Below are 20,361 nucleotides of genomic sequence, written 5' to 3'. Positions count from 1 at the left end.
CCCATCTCTACTAAAAATACAAAAATTAGCCGGGTGTGGTGGTGGGCGCCTGTAATCCCAGCTACTCTGGAGGCTGAGGCAGGAGAATTGCTTGAACCTGGGAGGCAGAGGCTGCAGTGAGCCAAGATCGTGCCACTGCACTCCAGTCTGGGCGACAGAGCGAGACTGTGTCTCAAAAAAAAAAAAAAAAAAAAAACGAGTATGAGGAGGTCCTGAAAAGAGGACAGGACAGCACCAATCCGAGGCTTCGTCCTGGAGAAACTCAGGGTTGAAAGTAGAGCAAGGAGGGGCCAGGGCACCGGGCTGTCTGTGACTTGTCGTTAGTCATGTCATGTTTGTGGGCTACTGGACAGCTTTATGCTTGGAGGAGCCGTGTCCCGGTTTTTCAGTGGTGTCGCATGGAGAGGGGAAACCGAGGCTTCCCAGGGGTTACCATCCTGCTTCTGCCATTCCCTTTTCTAATGACAATTGTACTGTCATCCAGCAAATCTAAGACATGACCATTTGGAAAATACACAGTTATTTTATTTGCCACTAAGGACCTGATTGCGCCTTCCGCAGTAAGACCCATCCCAAGCCCAGAGACATGCGTATGTGGAAAGCCGCGGCTTACTGATGAAATACGCTGATTTCACAGAGGGTCACACACATTGTGCCGAGAGCTTTACGTTTCTTACCTCATGTAATCCACCCAAAACCCTCACTTGGCAGCTCTCACTACCGTCATTTTCTACAGAAGCTTCGATTAAATCAGTGGTTTGAGGTCGGGTTGATTCTGCCCCTGCAGGGGACACTGGGAGATGCCTGGGGATATGTGTGGTTGTCACGACTGTGGGGTGCCCCTGGCATGGAGTGGGCAGAGGACAGGGATGCTGCTCAGAGCCTCGCAGTGGTCAGGACAGCCCCACCCCGGAGGATGGTCCAGGCCCGAATGTAATTAGGGGCGAGGTTGGGAAATACTGGACCAGGTGCACGCTTCCCCATTCCCTTTTTTTTGAGACAAAATCTTGCTCTGTTACCCAGGCTGGACTACAGTGGCGCAATCTCGGCTCACTGCAACCTCTGCCTCCCAGGTTCAAGTGATTCTCCTGCCTCAGCCTGACAAGTAGCTGGGATTACAGGCGCCCGCCACCACGCCCGGCTAATTTTTGTGTTTTTAGTAGAGATGGGGTTTCACCATGTTGTCCAGTCTGGTCTCGAACTCCTGACCTCAAGTCATCTGCTTGCCTCGGCCTCCCAAAGTGCTGGGATGACAGGTGTGAGCCATGTCGCCTGGCCCTCATTCCTTTCTGATGGTTTTGCCCTCCCTCTAATCCTGTATTAAATTCTTGTCGTCTGCAAAAGCCTCGATAAAGAAGGGCCTTGGAGAGCCGAACCCAACCTGTTGAGAGTTGGATGTTTGTTCCTGACTGCCCTTCTTGTTCTCTTGTGTGCGATTTATTTTTCTTTCTTTTTTCTTTTATTTTATTCTTTTTTTTTTTTTTTGAGACGGGGCCTTGCTATGTTGCCCAGGCTGGTCTCAAACTCCTGGGCTCAGGCAGTCCTCTCGCCTCGGCCTCCCAAAGTGCTGGGATTACAAACAAGAGCCACCATGCCCAGCCTCTTGTGTGCTGTTTCTTCGGTAATTCAGGCCGTGAGATTCAGCAGAAATATCTCAGGTGGAAGGCCCTACTGCCTACTTAAGCAAACCCAGGATCCATAGCTTTCCGGGGAGGGCTGTCCCGCCGGCGGCCTGGCAGAATGTTCTAGAAGCAGAGGGAACCAGCTGGGCCCAGCTGCAGGCTGAGGGCGTCTCCCCATCCTGAGCCAGGGTACCCGTTCTGGGTGTTTCCTTTCTCCCTTTAGGAATGCCATATGGCAGCCGAGAGAACTCCCTCCTCTACTCTGAGATTCCCAAGAAGGTCCGGAAAGAGGCTCTGCTGCTCCTGTCCTGGAAGCAGATGCTGGATCATTTCCAGGTAAGCTGTGCTATTAGGCGTGGGCCCTACCGTGGGCGAGGAGGTGGCAAAGGCCAGCCCCACAGGCCATACACGCCTTCGGTCACCTCTCTGCCCCACCGGCTGTGAGTTCCCACAAACCCTCCGTCCTGTGGACTCTGGCGGGTGAGCCTTCCCTCCTCCCCCTGACCACCTGTACTCAAGCGACAGAGAAACTCTTACCAAAAGCATCTCTTCCTTTTAACGGCATCACCAAAGATTGGGAATTAACTTGGCTTGAGGCCCCTTTTAGAGAGACTGGTTAATCATTAATCTCATCCAGTGTTGGCTCTCTGGGGATAGTTGAGGGAGGAAAAATGCCTTTTGCATTGATTGGCGTGTTTTTGTGTTTGATGATTGGGAGGCCGAGGCAAGAGGATTGCTTGAGCCCAAGAATTTGAGACCAGACTGGGGAACACAGCAAGAGCCTGTCTCTACAAAAAATAAAATTAGCCAGGCCTGGTGGCACTCGCCTTGTAGTTCCAGCTAATTGGTAGGCTGAGATGGGAGGATCTCTTGAACCCAGGAGGGCAAGGCTACAGTGAGCCGTGATCTCACCATTGCACTCCAGCCTGGGAGACAGCGAATCCCAGTCTCTAAAATAGTAACAATATAGCAATAAAAATAACATAACATTATAACATAGTAACAACATAAACATAACAATGTAACAATAATGATATCTAACAGTGGCTGAGATCGTGACACTCCCACTTTCTCCACCACTGGTTCACTGGCCCTCACTTTGGCCTGTCTCTGAGTCCTCAAGCCAGTGTCCTTGTGTTTACACTGCTTTCCACAGAGTGTAGGGGTAATTTTGCTTTTGATTCTGCTTTTTTTTTTTGAGACAAAGTCTCACTCTGTCACTCAGGCTATAGTGCAGTGGCGCAATCTCGGCTCACTGCAACCTCTGCCTCCCGGTTCAAGCGATTCTTCTGCCTCAGCGTCCCAAGTAGCTGGGACTACAGGCGCGTGCCACCACACCCGGCTAATTTTTGTATTTTTAGTAGAGATGGGGTTTCACCATATTAGCCAGGCTGATCTCGAATTTCTGACCTCGTGATCTGCCCACCTCGGCCTCCTAAAGTGCTGGGATTACGAAATTGAAAGCTCTTGGTGGGAAGGGATTGTGAATAGGGTAGGAGGGTGGGGAGTCTGTAAGAATGGCACTAGGGACCCGGAGAGAGTACTCCGGTGGTGTGGGGCAGGGACAGTCCCTCCCAGGGGCCCCCATCTGCTATGGAGAGGGTCTGTGGGGAGGGAGCTCAGGAAGTGAGGAGGCTTCTGGCCGCAGAGTCTCCCCCGCCACCTCCTAGGACACTCAGCCAGTCCTGCAGGGCCAGGTTCGCTGGCAATCTTTGGCCACCCACTGTGTCAAGGGCTCCGGCAGCCAATTCTGCCCAGTACAGGAAGTTCTCTCTGGCGAGGCCCGAAGTCAGATTCCCTGGGAATGCCCCAGCCCGAGGATCTCTGCCCTGGCCAGCGGGAGATCCTCTTTGCCCACTGACGCTGCCCCCTGTCCCCTGTATGTTTCCAGGCCACGCCCCACCATGGGGTCTACTCTCGGGAGGAGGAGCTGCTGAGGGAGCGGAAGCGCCTGGGGGTCTTCGGCATCACCTCCTACGACTTCCACAGCGAGAGTGGCCTCTTCCTCTTCCAGGCCAGCAACAGCCTCTTCCACTGCCACGACGGCGGCAAGAACGGCTTCATGGTGAGCCCTGGCCCTGGCTGCGTGCGGGGGTGGCGTGGAGGGCCCCTCCCCCTGAGCTGGGCGTCTCTGTCCTCAGGTGTCCCCTATGAAACCGCTGGAAATCAAGACCCAGTGCTCAGGGCCCCGGATGGACCCCAAAATCTGCCCTGCCGACCCTGCCTTCTTCTCCTTCATCAATAACAGCGACCTGTGGGTGGCCAACATCGAGACAGGCGAGGAGCGGCGGCTGACCTTCTGCCACCAAGGTGGGGCCAGCCCCTCCTGTGCACGGCCACCATAGCCACCTGGCCAGCTTCCAGAAAGGCCCCATTGCCCCCACAGCCAGGGTCTTCCTGCACACACCCCTCACAAGCCACCCTCCCGTGCAGACCTTCTGTAGTCTACCACGTCTCCCGGGAGGTCCTGGCGTCCCTGCCGCTCTGTAGTTTTCTTTCTTTCTTTCTTTTTTTTTTTTTGAGAGAGTCTCACCCAGGTGGGAGTGCAGTTGCCCAGGCGGGAGCGCAGGCGGGAGTGCCCAGGTGGACTGCAGTGGTATGATCTCGGCTCACTGCAACTTCCGCCTCTTGGGTTCAAGTGATTCTCCTGCCTCAGCCTCCCGAGTAGCTGGGATTACAGGTGCCCGCCACCACGCCTGGCTAATTTTTTTTTTTTTTTGTATTTTTAGTTGTGACGAGGTTTCCCCATGTTGGCCAGGCTGCCCTTGAGCTCCTGACCTCAAATGATCTACCTGCCTCGGCCTCCCAAGGTCCTGAGATTACAGGCATGAGCTACCGCACCCTGCCGCTCTGTGGTTTTCTGCTGCAGGCGTCAGCCCAGCCACGGTGCTCTGGACCCTCTTCCAGGTGCCCCTGGGCATTTCTGCCCCTGCACACCTTCCCCTCCACTCTGCCTGTCCAGCCCCATCAAGTCAAGGCCACATCTCACCTGCTTCCTGCGTGTTCTCTCCATTCCCCTGCTCATCAGAAGTGACCCCATCCTTCCTTGTCTTGGTTTCAAGTCACTGATCGCTGCCTCTCCGTCCCATAAGCCCGGGCCCCACTTTCCAAACCTGGCCACTCGGCGATGTCCAGAGACATTTTTAGATGGCACACTTGGGCAGGGGTGCTCCTGGCTTGCCATGGGGTGAGTGGAGGCCAGGGACACTGCTCAGCACCCTGCTGTGCCCTGGACGGCCCCACCCCAGAAACCAAGAGGGCCCCAGTGTCCACAGTGTGGGGTGGAGCAACCCTGCTTGAAAGCAGTCGGCTCCGAGCTCTCCCTCCCTCTCCATCCCTCTCCCTCCCTCTCTCCTTCCCTTTCCTTCCCTCCTTCTCTCTCCCTCTCTCTCATGCTCTCCTTGAGCCCCTGGCTGTCCCCAGTGTTAGCAGGCTGCTCACCCCTTGTTGATGCTCTCCGTCCCTCCCCCTAGGTTTATCCAATGTCCTGGATGACCCCAAGTCTGCGGGTGTGGCCACCTTCGTCATACAGGAAGAGTTCGACCGCTTCACTGGGTACTGGTGGTGCCCCACAGCCTCCTGGGAAGGTAGGTCCCTTCCATTTTTCAACATGCTCCCGGGCGTGCTTTTCCTCCTGGAATCACAGGCTGTGTCCTTCCTGCGCCTTAGTCCTTTCACCTGAAACCACCTCCACAGTCTGTCAATACCAACACCTAGAGAGTTCCTTAACGACTGTAGACATCGCTGTTGCCCTAAGAGGGGACACAGTTCAGCCCGTTACACCCCACGTGGCCACTTCCCATGCCAGTTCATGCTGGGAGTAGCCCTGCTCTGCTTCCCACTGCACAGGGGAGGAAACCGAGGCCCAGAGAGTTGGGACTGGCATAAGGTCTAGCGAATGGCAGAGCCGGGGTTCTGGTTTCAGAGCCCTCGGTGCCCATCTTCAGGCCCCGGTGCTGCAGGGGGCGGGGGGGGGGCTGATGGCAGTGACTCTGCCTCTGGCATCCTCAGCAGTTTTTCCACCACCCCACCCAAGGTTCAGAGGGCCTCAAGACGCTGCGAATCCTATATGAGGAAGTTGATGAGTCCGAGGTGGAGGTCATTCACGTCCCCTCTCCTGCGCTAGAAGAAAGGAAGACGGACTCGTATCGGTACCCCAGGACAGGTGAGTGCCCGGTACATGTGAGGGGCTGGGCCGGGGATCTGAGGCCCCTGGGGCATGGCTGGTGAGGTGCACTGTCCCCCAGGCCCTCTGAGCTGCATGTGTGTGCTCTGGGCATCTATGGGGGTGTAGAAGGAAGGCTTCTGCCCTGCAGGGGCCGCCCCTTTCTCCTGGCTTACCATGGCCACCTGATCATATTGCTCAGAGGTGAGCAAGCCGTCTCTGGAAGGGATGAGGGCACGGGTATCTCAGGCTTCCAGGGCCAGGCGAAGGCAGGCTCTCTTGCAACTGCCCCACCCTGCTGCTGGAGCACAAAAGTGGCATGTGCAGGAATGGGCGTAGCCATGTGCCAAGGAAAGTTGACTGAAGTTTGGATTACAAATAATTCACCTTGAGATACATATGATTTTCATATTAGCGAAAATGTCACTCTTGTTTTGTTTGTTTGTTTTCTTAACCGTCTCAGAACGAAAGAAGGATTTTCAGCCATACAAAAACAGAAGGCAGGCTGGATTTGGCCCTCACACTACAGTGGTGTTTGTTTGTTTGTTTGTTTGTTTTTGAGACAAGGTTTCACCTTGTGGCTCAGGCAGGAGTACAGTGGTGCAATCACAGCTCACTGCAGCCTCCAACTCCTAGGCTCAAGTGATCCTCCCACCTCTGCCTCCCAGGTAGCTGGGACTACAGGTGTGTGCCACCATGCCCAGCTAATATTTAAATTTTCTGTAGAGATGGAGTCTTGCTTTGTTGCCCAGGCTGGTTTCGAACTCCTGGCCTCAAGTGGTCCTCTCGCCTCGGCCTCCCAAAATGCTGAGATTACAGACGTGAGCCACACCCCCGGCCACTCCCAATTCTTAAACATCTTTCCAATTATTTAAAAATATCTCTGGAGCCAAACAGAACACACGTGCAGCCCAGATTCCGCGTTCAGGCCTTGGGTTTGCAACCCCCATGGGACCATATAAGAGCATCGTTATTGCCCATACTCCGCGAATGCCTGCTTTGTGCCGTGCTAGATGGAAGCTTCCTGTACGGTCTTTCCAACTCCCACTGCAAATGAGCTAAGTCAGTCTTTTCCCGCTCGTATGACAGATGAGAAAACAGGCTCAGAGATGTCACCTGCCCTGGAGGCCAGAGCCACGAGGGCTGGAGTTGAGTTTCTCGTAGGTCTAGCCAAAAAAATAAGCATTCTCCGCTCTGCTGTGGCCTGCACCCTCTTTCGGAGCCTGAACTAAGTCCCACTCTTCAGAAGCCTCTTGGGTCCCTTATTCTGTTGCCATTGGCCTCCCGAGGGCGCAGGTCTGGCTGTCACACGGGCTCCCTGGTTTTGCATGGGACACACCCCACTTGTCACGTTGTCAGTTTTACTGTGATGCCTCGGGCTTCACCGTCTGCTCTGGAGCTCTCCCAAGGCAGGGATGGCATCTTCCTGGTATCTGCGGCCCCTACAAGCCCCAGCTCTCAGCACAGGGTGTGGCCCGTGTTTTTAAATGAGAAAGCCAGATGCCACATCACTGTTGGGAATGTGATCCAGGCCCAAAGTCAGAAGGTCCCCGCCTGAGGGTGTCATGCCTGTTCCAGCAGGACGATGTGCCTGCAGACAGACCGTGGGACACCTGGCTTCTCCTGCCTCCCCCACTCCAATTGTACACCTCTCTGTGGACGTCACCCCACAGCCCAGGCCCCCCGCGCCGGCTCTCGGCACACACGGGTGATGCCTGCCTGGTGTTCACCTCACTTCGGTTTTTGCAGGCAGCAAGAATCCCAAGATTGCCTTGAAACTGGCCGAGTTCCAGACTGACAGCCAGGGCAAGGTAAGGGGGCCCGCTGCATACCAGATAATCTTCTAGATGACGCGGGGAAGGGCCGGGTAGGCAGCTGGGTGGATGGGCAGGTCACTCACCTCCCTCTCGGGGGCACTCCCCAGGCCCCAGCCCTGCCGCCCGGTCCGCCTAGCCACGGGCCTTCCCTGTGTGTCTCTGGACCTGCGCCTAGAATGCGGCGTGGCCAGCTGGCCTCCCTACCTCACAGAGTGGGTCCTGAGACTGGAGGCCACGCCGCGGTAAGGAACAAGCACCAGGCAGGGGCCCTGCGAGGACAGGCGCGGCAGGTGCTCCCAGGCCACCTCGGGAGTGGGTGACGTGTGGATCCAGAGCTGCCCTCTCTCCAAGTTTCCAGAACAGAGAACTCCGTGGGGCAGATGGCTGGGGGACCCCAACTTCGGACGGGCTGTTTCCTCCAGCGTTTCAGGCAGATCCTCAAGGGTCCGTTCACCGGACCCGTCAGCTACTGTGGGGAGGAGAGTGTTCTGGATCCCCATCCCCCCGACCTCCTCAGATCTAGTACACAGGGTCCTCATCACCTGGGGGTCATCTCAAAGGACCCCACAGCCTGGAGGTGCCATCAGGCAGCAAAAGGCATCATCACCCCGCAGCAAGGCAGTCACCAGCAGACCATACCTGTGACCACATCTCCCTCGGCCCCCTCCTCCGCAGCCACCCCCTGCAGCCCAGCATATCCCTCCCTTCTCTCACATCCCTGCCCTCCCAGGGGACCCCCAATAGCCCCACATTGATCAGTTCTCTCGGAAGTTGCAAATCCCATAAGACCCAGAAGGGTGTCAGGAAGTTAAGTAACATCATGTTGGAGAACTCGCAGACAGAGCCCTGGGCCAAAGAGGCTGGGGCAGAGGAGAGCAGATGATGATGGGGACACCAGGCGTCCAGAGAAACCCTCCCTTCCCCTGCACCAGAGGATGGAAGGGCTGGGACAAACCAAGGAGGCCCTTGTGTGCTCTTGCAAAAATGACATAATGTGATTAGGACCTCTCCAGACCTCTTTTGCATTCTTTTTTTTTTTTTTTGAGATGGAGTCTCGCTCTGTCGCCCAGGCTGGAGTGCAGTGGCGCGATCTCTGCTCACTGCAAGCTCCGCCTCCCGGGTTCATGCCATTCTCCTGCCTCAGCCTCCCGAGTAGCTGGGACTACAGGCACCCACCACCATGCCCGGCTAATTTTTTGTATTTTTTATTAGAGACGGGGTTTCACCGTGTTAGCCAGGATGGTCTCAATCTCCTGACCTCGTGATCCACCCACCTCGGCCTCCCAAAGTGTTGGGATTACAGGTGTGAGCCACCACACCCGGCCTTTTGCATTCTTGACAGGAGCATTCTGGCAGATTTTAGGTGATCAGTCTGAGTGGCTTTGCCAGTGATGCACATGAAACCTCCTTCCAGGCTGGGGTTTTGCTTTGCTTGTTTGTTCTTGTTTTTTGAGACAGGGTCTCACTGTCATCTAGGCTGGAGTACACTGGTGCAATCATGACCCACTGCAGCCTCAACTTCCCAGGCTCAAGGCAATCCTCTTGCCTCAGCCTCTTGAGTAGCTGGGACTACAGGCATGCACCACCACACCTAACTAATTGTGGGTTTTGTAGAGATGGGGTCTCGCCATGTTCCCCAGGCTGGTCTCGAACTCCTGACCTCAAGTGATCCACCTGCCTCAGCCTCTCAAGGTGCTGGGATTACAGGTGTGAGCCACCGCACCTGGCCCCGCCAGGCTGTTTTAGTGGCTCCTTGCACTCTCAGACGTGCAGAGTCCTTAGGTGGGCTGGGGTGATGCCAATCAAACAAGTCGGCTTGGGGATGTGGGGCTGGTGACCCACTCAAGTGGTAGAGCTGGAGGCCCTGCTACCGTTTCTCCCTTTGATCCTCCAGAGATGCTGTGCCAGCCCCATTTAGGCACGAGGAAGGCTCAGGTCCCCTATCTCTCAATACCCTGGAGACGCCGTGCCAGCCCTGTTTAAGCGTGGGGAAGCCCTGGATCCGGGGACTGTGCTTGCCCAGAGCCACCTGGCTCTAAGGGACAGCCCAGACCAGAGCCTTTGGGTCCAGGCACCTGCTGGGGTGCTGCCGTTGGCTTGCCCAGCCCACCTGCCCCTGTTGGGTGTAGTCGTTTGTTTGGGCCATGACAAAGGACCACAGACTGGGAGGCTTACACGGCCGAAATTGATAATGTCCAACACCAAGCTGCTGGCAGGTGGCTCCTTCTCCATGGCTTCTTGGTGGCCGTTGCTTCCTGTATCTCTTCTCAAGACGGCTTCCCTCTATGTGTCTATGTCTATGTGTCCCCCTGTAAGGACAGAAGTCATGCTGGATCAGGGCCCACCCTCATCCACACAACCTTGTCTTAACTCAGTACATCTCCAGTGGCCCCATTTCCAAAGAAGGTTGCGTTCTGGGGTTCTGGGGGCTGAGACTCCAGCATATGAATTTGGGGGGGACACGATGGGACCCAGCGCAGTGGCCTTCTCCTCCGAGCAGCGCCGGGCAGGCCAGGGCATGACCCACACCTGTTTGTTTCCCTTCAGATCGTCTCGACCCAGGAGAAGGAGCTGGTGCAGCCCTTCAGCTCGCTGTTCCCGAAGGTGGAGTACATCGCCAGGGCCGGGTGGACCCGGGATGGCAAATAGTGAGTGTCTCTGGCTGGAACCCAAGGAATTCACCTGCAGGGCCCTGGGCCCTGGGCAGCCACCGAAGCTGCCTCCTGGCCTTCCGTGCCATTCCTTCCATCTGCTCACGTCTTCCCGCAGTGCAACCGCCAGGACAGGCCTCAGACCAGTGTCCAAAGGGCCCTCCTGACCTCAGCCAGTCTGAGGATGAAACACTGGACTTATGAGTCCCAGTGTTAGTGCCACTAGGACATGCTGATCCAGTTACCCAGAGTGTGGAGGAGACCTACAGAGGGGATTTCAGGGGTCCCCAGACCTCAGGCTCAGAAAAACTGAGTCACAAAGTAGAGGTGCTCCCCTGTACTCACTCACTCCCCAGCCTCCCACCCATGTCGAGGAGAGAACTCTACCACCTCCCTAAACGGGGGCCCCAAACCCCAGTGGGCAAATTCAGCCTCTGCCTGTTTTTTTTTTTTGAGACGGAGTCTCGCTCTGTCGCCCAAGCTGGAGTGCAGTGGCGCGATCTCAGCTCACTGCAACCTCTGCCACCCAACTTCAAGCAATTCTCCTGCCTCAGCCTCCCAAGTAGCTGGGATTACAGGCACCCGCCACCATGCCCAGCTAATTTTTGTATTTTTAGTAGAGACGGGGTTTCAGCATCTTGGCCAGGCTGGTCTTGAACTCCTGACCTTGTGATCCACCCATCTTGGCCTCCCAAAGGGCTGGGATTACAGGCATGAGCCACCATGCCCAGCTGTCCGCCTGTTTTTATACATCCCATGAGCTCAAAATGGCAGTTACACTTTTATTTATTTATTTATTATTTTTTGAGTTGGAGTCTCACTCTCTTGCCCAGGCTGGAGTGCAGTGGCACGATCTCGGTTCACTGCAGCTGTTGCTTCCTGGGTTCAAGCGATTCTTCTGTCTCAGCCTCCCGAGTAGCTGTGACTACAGGTGCCCGCCACCACTCCCGGCTAATTTTTGTATTTTTAATAGAGACGGGGTTTCACCATGTTGACCAGGCTGGTCTCAAATTCCTGGCCTTAGGTGATTGGCCTGCCTCTGCCTCGGCCTTTATGCTTTTAAATGATTGGGGGGCAGAAGGGAGGGGATCCACAGAAGATTTTATCACACACGGAAGTCACATGAAATTCACATTCAGTGTCCATGCGTAAAGTCGTGTTGGCACACAGCCACACCTGCTCGTTTGCAGACTGTCAGTGGCGGAATTGAGTAACTGCGATAGAAACTATGACCCACCAAGCTGAAGGTATTTTGTATCTGGGCCTGTTGCACAGAAAAACTGCTTCCCTTGCCCTACACACTTGTTGGGACTCCTTTCCTTTTATATTTTTTGTAAAAATTGGGAGGCCGAGGTGGGTGGATCACGAGATCAGGAGATCAAGACCATCCTGGCTAACACGGTGAGACCCCGTCTCTACTAAAAATACAAAAATAATTAGCCGGGCTTGGTGGCAGGCGCCTGTAGTCCCAGCCACTCGGGAGGTTGAGGCAGGAGAATGGCGTAAACCCGGGAGGCAGAGTTTGCAGTGAGCCGAGATCGCGCCACTGCACTCCAGCCTGGGTGACAGAGCGAGACTCTGTCTCAAAAACAAAAAACAAAAAACGGGGTCTTGCTCTATGGCCCAGGCTGAAGAGCAGTGGCACAATCATAGCTCACTGCACCCCTGAACTCCTGGGCTCAAGCATTCCACCCAACTCAGCCTCCTGAGTAGCTAGGATCACAGGCAAGAGCTACCATGCCTGGCTAATATTTTTATTTTTTGTAGCAACAGTGTCTTGCTATGTTGTCCAGGCTGATCTCAAACTCCTGGCCTCAAGCAGTCCTCCCATCTTGGCCTCCCAAAGTGCAGGGATTACAGGTGTGAGCCACCATGCCCGGCCTGGGCCTTCCTTCTAACAGACTTCAGGTTCAGTGCTTTGGGAGGCCCATGGGCTTTAGTTAGGATTTCTTTTTTTTTTTTCCTTTGAGACAGAGTCTCACTCTATGACCTAGGCAGGGGTGCAGTGGTGCGATCATAGCTCACTGCAGCCCCGAATTCCCAGGCTCAAGCAATCCTCCCACCTCAGCCTCCTGAGTAGAGGGGACTATAGGTACTCGCCACTACGCCTGGCCAATGTTTTGTATTTTTTATAGAGATGAGGGTCTTGCTTTTGCATTCCTATGCCTCTTAGCCTGTTCACTTTTCTAATTGCATTGGTTAATGCCTCCAATGGAATGTTAACAATGAATTCTATTATGTGCTGCTGCCATATGTACATTTGCTAGGACTGTGGGTGTGAGTCACCACTCCCAGCTAATATTTTAATTTTTTTTTTTGAGACGGAGTCTTGCCCTGTCACCAGGCTGGAGTGCAGTGGTACGATCTTGGCTCACTGCAACCTCTGACTCCCAGGTTCAAGCAATTCTCCTGCCTCAGCCTCCCGAGTAGCTGGGATTACAGGCACGTGCCACCATGCCCAGCCAATTTTTGTATTTTTAGTAGAGATGGGGTTTCACCATGTTGGCCAGGACGGTCTCAAACTCGTGACCTTGTGATCCGCCCCCCTCAGCTTCCCAAAGTGCTGGGATTACAAGCGTGAGCCACTGTGCCTGGACTTTTTTTTTTTTTTTTTTTTTGTAGAGACAAGGTCTTGCCATGTTGCCCAGGCCCAGGCAGGTCTTGAACTTCTGGGCTCAAGTGATCCACCCACCTCAGCCTCTTAAAGTGCTGGGATTGCAGGCCTGAGCCCAGGCACCCACTCTAGTTAGTATTTTATGTCCCTGTGATGCTTCCCTTTGGTTTGGTTTTCGTTGCTCTGTTTGTGGAGGTGCTGCTTTTCCACATAGAATACTGACATCTCCTCTTAAAATAAATTCAAGTTTAAAAATTGTTCATTTAGGCCAGGTGCGGTGGCTCACGTCTGTAAACCCAGCACTTTGGGAGGCTGGGGCTGGCGGATCATCTGAGGTCAGGAGTTCGAGACTAGCCTGGCCAACATGACGAAACCCTGTCTCTACTAAAAATACAAAAATTAGCCAGGCATGGTAGCAGGCACCTATAATCCCAGCTACTCAGGAGGCTGAGGCAGGAGAATTGCTTGAACCTGGGATGTGGAGGTTGCAGTGAGCTGAGATTGCGCCACTATACTTCAGCCTGGACAAGAGTGAAACTCTGTCTCAAAAAATTAAATAAAGAAATAAATAAATAAAATAAAGCAAACTACGAAATAAAGGATAGCGACTGTGGGCCGAAGAGTCAGTGAAGAGGAGAAACTGTTAGAGCTTGCCGCTGTGAGACTTAGGCCATTGTTTCCGGAACACCTGGATCATGAAATCTTGTCACCCATCCTGTCCTCCCCTAAGCATGTGCCAGGAAGGAAGCCTGTGGGTGCTGCAGGGTTACTTGGCCAAGTGCAGGTGAAGCCAGCGCAGGAAGCCCAGCCCTGATTCCACACGGGTTTGGACGCTGCGTCCCCAGCTTCTCTGTGCAGGCCACTGAGGCTCCCAGCTTCCCTCTCATCTTCCCCCCCATCTTCCCCCTTAGCGCCTGGGCCATGTTCCTGGACCGGCCCCAGCAGTGGCTCCAGCTCGTCCTCCTCCCCCCGGCCCTGTTCATCCCAAGCACAGAGAATGAGGAGCAGCGGCTAGCCTCTGCCAGAGCTGTCCCCAGGAATGTCCAGCCGTATGTGGTGTACGAGGAGGTCACCAACGTCTGGATCAATGTAAGCGGGGCAAGCGCTGGCTGTATGCCCGCCTGGGCCCTGGAGTCACACTGTCCCCACCCCCACGTCCTAGAAGGCTGAGCGCCAATGGCAGGTGGTGTTTGCCCTTGTGTGGAGAAGTGAGCTCAGGCCTTGGCCATCCCTGGCTGGCAGGGAAGAGGGTCTGGGGGGGTTGGTGAGTCTGGCAGCCATTGGAGCCTCTCCCCTCATCTATTTTTTTTTTTAATTAGAGACAGGGTTGCTCTGTTGCCCAGACTAGAGTGCAGTGGTGTGGTCATAGCTCACTGCAGCCTTGACCTCCTGGGCCTAAGTGATCCTCTCACCTCAGCCTCCAGAGTAGCTGGGACCACAAGCCTGCACCACCATGCCTGGCTAATTTATTTATTTATTTTTGGAGGTGGGGTCTTACTATGTTGTCCAGGCTGGTCTCTGAAATTCCTGGGCTCAAGCAAGTCTCCTGCCCCAGCCTCCCAAACTACTGGGATTACTGGTGTGAGCCACCATGCCCGGCCACCCACACCTTCTGACGCATCTTCTATCTGCTTTCTGGACAGGTTCATGACATCTTCTATCCCTTCCCCCAATCAGAGGGAGAGGACGAGCTCTGCTTTCTCCGCGCCAATGAATGCAAGACCGGCTTCTGCCATTTGTACAAAGTCACCGCCGTTTTAAAATCCCAGGGCTACGATTGGAGTGAGCCCTTCAGCCCCGGGGAAGGTGAGCAGAGCCTGACGAATGCTGTCAACTCATCGCGTTAGTCACGTGTGGTTCAATATGCTGTTTGTTCATTGATCGGCCCCCCCACTCAGCTAGCACACCCTGCAGGAGAAGGAACAGGGATCGGCAGGAAGCCAGCCTTCCCCAGTGACTGGTCATGATCTGGCAGGGCTTAGAGCACCCAACTGTTGGCTTATTCAGGCAGCAGATTTACTGAGCAACTCCCCTGTGCCAGGCCCTTAGCACAACCAGGGGTTGGCCACCTACGGCCCACAGGTCAAATCCGGCCCACCACCTGTGTTCATAAATAAAGTTTTATTGGCACTGAGCCACAGCCACTTGTTTACAGAGACTGTCTGTGGTCGCTTTTGTGCTGCAGCAGCAGAACTGGGTAGTCCCAGCAGAAACTGTTGTGCAAGGCCAAGATTTACTGTCTAGCCCTTTGTAGAAACATTTGCCAGCTCCCGCTGTAGGTAGCTGTGATGGAATTGTTCACTGTAAATAAAGAAAAAGGAAAATCCCTGCTCTTGGGACCTTCTAGTGGAGGAGGCAGTATTCCAGAAACAGTTAGAGGTGCTGCCTCTGGTGTGATGTGCGTGGTGGAAGGAAGTGCAGTCGGGCGAGAGGCTTGAGGGTGAGGGGCCTTCTTTCTACAACGGGAGGGCATGAGGACGTCTCTGGAGAGCATGCTGTGGAGGTGAGGGGTCCACACCACGGCTCTGGGCAGAGCCACAGCCCGTACAAAGGCCCTGGGGCAGGCAGGACTGTTCCTGGCATGTTGGAGGAATAGGGAGGAGGCCCCTGTGGCTGGAGCACAGGGAGGAGGGGGAGAGAGGGAGGAGAGGGTGGGGAGAGAAAAAGCAGATGGTGCAGGGCCTGCTGGGGCTCCAGGAGGACTTGGGCTTTGACCCCGAGAGAAATAGGAAGTCGTCGCCCTCACCTCAGTTTCAGATGACTCCTCTGGTTGCAGCTTGCACACAGGCCCAGGGGCCGGGAGAGGCGACAGGCTTGCTGTCATGGCAGTGGCTGAGCTGTCCTGGTGGGTCTGATTCTGGATGTGCTTGGACAGCTGAGCCCACACCGTTTGCAGTGGAAAGGGTGGGGGATCAGAGAGGAGGGAGGCGGCATGGATGCCCGGAGGGGTCCGCAGGTCCAGTCTAAGACAGACTCAGAGAGGGACTGTTCTAGGAGAGAAAAAATCCAGAGTCGGGTTTGGATGTGTTCAAGTTGAGGTGCCCGGTAGTGGAGATGCTGTACGGGCCAGTTCCCGTGCCTGGAGCTCAGGGAACCGAGACTGCTGGTGGGATTGCAGGTGTCCTTGCACACTGACAGTGTCAGCCTCGGGATGGGACAGAGCTCCCAAGGGTCACTTCTGGATAGAGAGGTGGGGTGGTCCGGGAGCCCGGCCCAGGCTCTTCAAAGTTAGAGCAGGGACACGGTGGACGCCAGGGCCGGGTGGTTCCCTGGGGCGGGGCCATCCTGTGCACCAAGTGGCATCCCTGGCCTCCACCCACTCCGTGCCAGGAGCACCTCCAGTTGTGACAACCACAGATGTCCCTAGATGTGGTCCGGTGCCCTCTGGGGGCAGAGCCCACACAGCAGCCAAGGCGTCCCCCAACACAGGGGACAGAGGCCCCAGGGAGCGAGGCGTCCGGGACTGCAGGAGCTGAAGGGCGAATGAGCCAGGGACGGGTGATGCTGTAGGCTGCCACGGAGCTGAGTATGATGCGGACCGGGGGGGTGACAGCTGCCTCAGGCCAGCATCGGGGTCTCCTGGGTGGGATGTGGCCAGTGCAGACTTACTGGCTAAGCGTCTCAAAGGGGAGCTGTCTTCGGCTCATTGGTGTTTCGCTTTCTGTCTGGCTGGCTCAGCCACCGCCATCTGGCATTGGGATTTCGTGTAAATGCTCATTTTGCCCCCTGTGGGAAAATGGGCCGGCCCGAGCGCTCACGTTTCAAATGTGGTCTCAAGTGGAGCCAGCTACAGCTGCCACTCTCTAGGGGCACAGACCCTCCAGGCTGCTGCAGTGCCCCCAGGGACCCCCGGCCTGTGAGGTGGGCACACCAGATTTCCCAGCACCCTGCTCAGCCCCCAGCACACGCCATGCACCTCCTAGACAGCAGCTGCATGGCGAGGAGGTGACCCCAAGTGACATTGCGTCAGAAGGAACACGTCGGGACGCGGGCAGGAGCCTGGGTCTTGGGGCTGGGTGGGAACCGCTCTCCTCCCCAGGCCCCGATGCCACAAGTAACCACAACCAGACCTCTACGCCAGGGAAACCACATCTGCCCTCCCGTGCTCCTGACAGACACGTTTGTGGTAGCTTGTTTAGACCTAAAAGGTTAAGAAAGGACAGTGAGCCCTCAGTTACAAACCATCTCAGTGTGTTTCTGCTGTGTGCCATGATGCACCCCGCACTGTCATTCTTTACCTGGTGAAAATTCAAACATGAGGTCATCCCTCCTACCCCCCAAAAAAACAATTATAAAACCAGCAGAGCCTTGGTCTCTAGCCCTAGCGCTTTCACCAGCATCTTGTTCCAGCCGGGGATGTGGCTCACACCTGGAATCCCAGCACTTTGGGAGGCCGAGGTGGGAGGATCACTTGAGCCCAGGAGTTTAAGACCAGCCTGGGCAACATAGTAAGACCCTGTCTCTACCCCCTTGCCCCCACAAAAAAAGTCGGCCAGGCGCAGTGGCTCGTGCCTGCAATCCCAGCAATTTGGGAGGCTGAGGCAGGTGGATCACCTGAGGTCAGGAGTTGGAGACCAGCCTGACCAACATGGTGAAACCCTGTCTCTACTAAAAATACAAAATCCAGCCGGGCATGGTGGCAGGCGCCTGTAATCCCAGCTACTCGGGAGGCTGAGGCAGGAGAATCACTTGAACCCAGGAGACGGAGGTTGCAGTGAGCCAAAATCACGCCATTGCACTCCAGCCTGGGCGACAAGAGCAAGACTCCGTCTTTAAAAAAAAAAAAAAAAAAAAAGTCTGGTTTTACAAAGTCCTAATGTGTCCTAAGAGGTCATGGGCCCAGTTGGCTCCTCCCCCACACTCCCCGCCCCCCTTCCCGTGCCACACACAGATGTCATCTGGCCTTTGGAGGGTTCTAAAATTGGGAAATTCCAATGAAAATCCAGATTCCTGGTTTCTCTTCCTGTTTTTTGTTTTTTGTTTTTTTTTTTTTTTTTTTTTGAGACGGGTTCTTGTTCTGTCGCCCAGGCTGGAGTGGCAGTGGTGTAATCATAGCTCACCGCAGCCTCAACCTCCTGGCTCAAGCAGTCCTCCCAGCTCAATCTCCCAAGTAGCTTGGACCACAGGCACACGCCACCACGCCTGGCTAATTTTTCTTTTTTTTTGGAGAGACAGGGTCTCCCTATGTTGCCCGGGCTGGTCTCAAACTCCTGGCCTCAAGCAATCCTCCTGCCTCGGCCTCCCAAAGTGCTGGGATTTCAGGAGTGAGCCACAGGTCTCCTGGTTTATCATGGGAAACACTGGGCCTGCCATCCACATGGCAGGAACAGGCCCCGCAGGCTTCCTTGCCCATGTGGCAGGTCTGACGCAGTGGCCTGTGCTGGCGTCTGAGCTCACAGCAAGCCGGGGTTTCAGTGGCTCCATGGTGAGTCTGCTCGGGTGGAATTTGGCCTGGGTGCCTTTGGGCGCCTGCATCACCTCCCAGGCCCCTTCACCTCCCTTCTTTCTTTCTTTCCAGATGAATTTAAGTGCCCCATTAAGGAAGAGATTGCTCTGACCAGCGGTGAATGGGAGGTTTTGGCGAGGCACGGCTCCAAGGTACCAGGGTCTCCTTGCAGCCTTCCCCTGCTCCATGCATGTGTGTTTTACACACATACACTCACACACACACGCACGCGCATACACACACATACACTCACACACATACTCATTCTCACACACACATACACTCACACGTGCGTGCACACACACGCACACACACCTGTGAGGACCCTGCTTTACAGCAGTTTGCAGGCCTCAGCACGGTGTCTACCATACACACAAGCCAATCATTTCATCACCTCCCCGTCTCATCTTGAACGTTGTGCCATTCACGTGCTTTATCCTTTCACCCTGAAATTAAGGAAAACATTGGAAGCCTTTTAGAAATCATGAAAGAGGAAGGGTGTCCTCTGCAGGCCGTCTGGGGCCATGCGTCCAGCTGCCTTGTTGTGGGGCATGATGCTCCCCCCACTGGAAGCTTGTGCCCCGCTGTCCCGGGAGACCACTTATCCTCAGTTTCTTCACGTCTTAGGGTCCCTGGTCACCCCACGCTCCAGCTGCCTCCACCGGCCTCTCAGGCCCTGGGCACAGGGGCAATGCCCTCTCCTCCCTCGGGGCTCTGAGGCCTCCCGGCTCCTTTCCAGGCATCAGCCAAAGCCTGCTCGCTCCTGGGCAGCAGCAGTTGTTTCGAGACCATTAGCATCCCAGCGCAGGTGAAGGAGGGGCCCCGCTGCTCCACGCAGTGCAGGCTGCCCTCCCACTCCTCCAGGAGACACCACTTCGGGGCCTACTGGGGCTTCCCACAGGAAGGTAGGGCCCTGCCACTTCTGAACCCAAGCACCTGGGTCGGAGGAACGGCTGACCAGGCTGGGGACTGCCGGGTTTCCCTGAGCCTCTGTTTCGGGCACAGTGCCCTCCCTGGCCTTCCCACCTGGCTCTGGTGGGCCCTCCCAATTCAAGCTGGGAAAGAGCTGTCTGGGGGTGGAGTGCAGGCCCCAGGTCCCGCCTGAGGACGCGCAGTTCCCAGCTCGACCAGGGGCTGCTCCCAGCCCACGGGGCCAGATAAGCGCATCTCTCAGGGATGGTTCATCTCCAGCCCTAAAGCCAGACTTGGGCGAGGACAGCATGCGTCCCCAGTCCGAGGAACATGGGGCCCACTCCTGTGGGGCGTGGAGAGGGGTGGGGGCCCAGGGGCATCTGGGACGCATCACAAGGATCCCCTGTCCCCCTGCAGATCTGGGTCAATGAGGAGACCAAGCTGGTGTACTTCCAGGGCACCAAGGACACGCCGCTGGAGCACCACCTCTACGTGGTCAGCTATGAGGCGGCCGGCGAGATCGTACGCCTCACCACGCCCGGCTTCTCCCATAGCTGCTCCATGAGCCAGGTGGGACCGCCCAGCCTCACGGCACCGCCCTGTGCCTGTCCAACAGCTCCCAGCCAGAGCAGTCCCTGATGGCCGGGCACAGCACTCAGGGTCATTCTCATGGTCTCGCATTCTCATAGCTGCCTTGGGGCCGGCGGTGCCCACCCCTGCCTCCTGGGTAGGGCAGGGAAGGGAGTGAATTGCCCACCACCAATCCCAGGGTAGTAAGTGGTGGAGCCCCCCAGTGCCCGTCCGCTGAGCCGGGGCTCCGCCGCTCTGTGTGCAGTGGGATGTGGCCCTTAGCCTCTCAGAACATTCTAGAATGTCAGGCGGTGGCCATGCAGAGGGCCACCCCTAGTCCAGGGCACGAGTCGGCTGCAGTTTGCCAGCTGTGGAGCCAGCAAGCTTGCAGGCCTGTGCAGTGGCAGAGCCCTTGGCAGATCCAGGGGTCGGTGACTGTCCATAGGCCCCTGGCTGGGGGACAGACTCGTCCTGGCCTCAGTTTCCTGCTCTGCAGAATGGGGCGATGGCAGTGGTGCCCCCCTTGCAGCAGCGGGTGGAGCTTTGAGGTTTCATGACAGGCAG

The 20,361-nt window shown here is 55.9% G+C and overlaps 1 protein-coding gene across 5 annotated transcripts in view; it reads left to right on the top strand.

Moving 5' to 3' along the window:
* The window catches only part of DPP9 (dipeptidyl peptidase 9), a 50,203-nt gene that overhangs the window by 16,112 nt on the left and 13,730 nt on the right, over positions 1-20,361 (top strand). For 3 of the 5 annotated variants that reach the window (XM_034944170.3, XM_008972637.4, XM_055102890.2), the window contains 11 exons: positions 1,846-1,958; positions 3,514-3,687; positions 3,764-3,932; positions 5,096-5,209; positions 5,659-5,787; positions 7,537-7,598; positions 10,152-10,252; positions 13,781-13,958; positions 14,513-14,675; positions 18,388-18,467; positions 19,645-19,797. In XM_034944170.3, the coding sequence (XP_034800061.1) occupies positions 1,846-1,958; positions 3,514-3,687; positions 3,764-3,932; positions 5,096-5,209; positions 5,659-5,787; positions 7,537-7,598; positions 10,152-10,252; positions 13,781-13,958; positions 14,513-14,675; positions 18,388-18,467; positions 19,645-19,797 (1,436 nt within the window). Of the gene's footprint in view, positions 1-1,845; positions 1,959-3,513; positions 3,688-3,763; positions 3,933-5,095; positions 5,210-5,658; positions 5,788-7,536; positions 7,599-10,151; positions 10,253-13,780; positions 13,959-14,512; positions 14,676-18,387; positions 18,468-19,644; positions 19,798-20,361 lie in introns of those variants that run through there. The other 2 variants (XM_055102891.3, XM_063599790.1) reach the window with 2 other exon arrangements.

This window comes from Pan paniscus, chromosome 20 (genome assembly GCF_029289425.2).
Source record: "Pan paniscus chromosome 20, NHGRI_mPanPan1-v2.0_pri, whole genome shotgun sequence".
NCBI lineage: Eukaryota > Metazoa > Chordata > Mammalia > Primates > Hominidae > Pan > Pan paniscus.
This window is presented reverse-complemented; position numbering and strand designations above follow the sequence as displayed.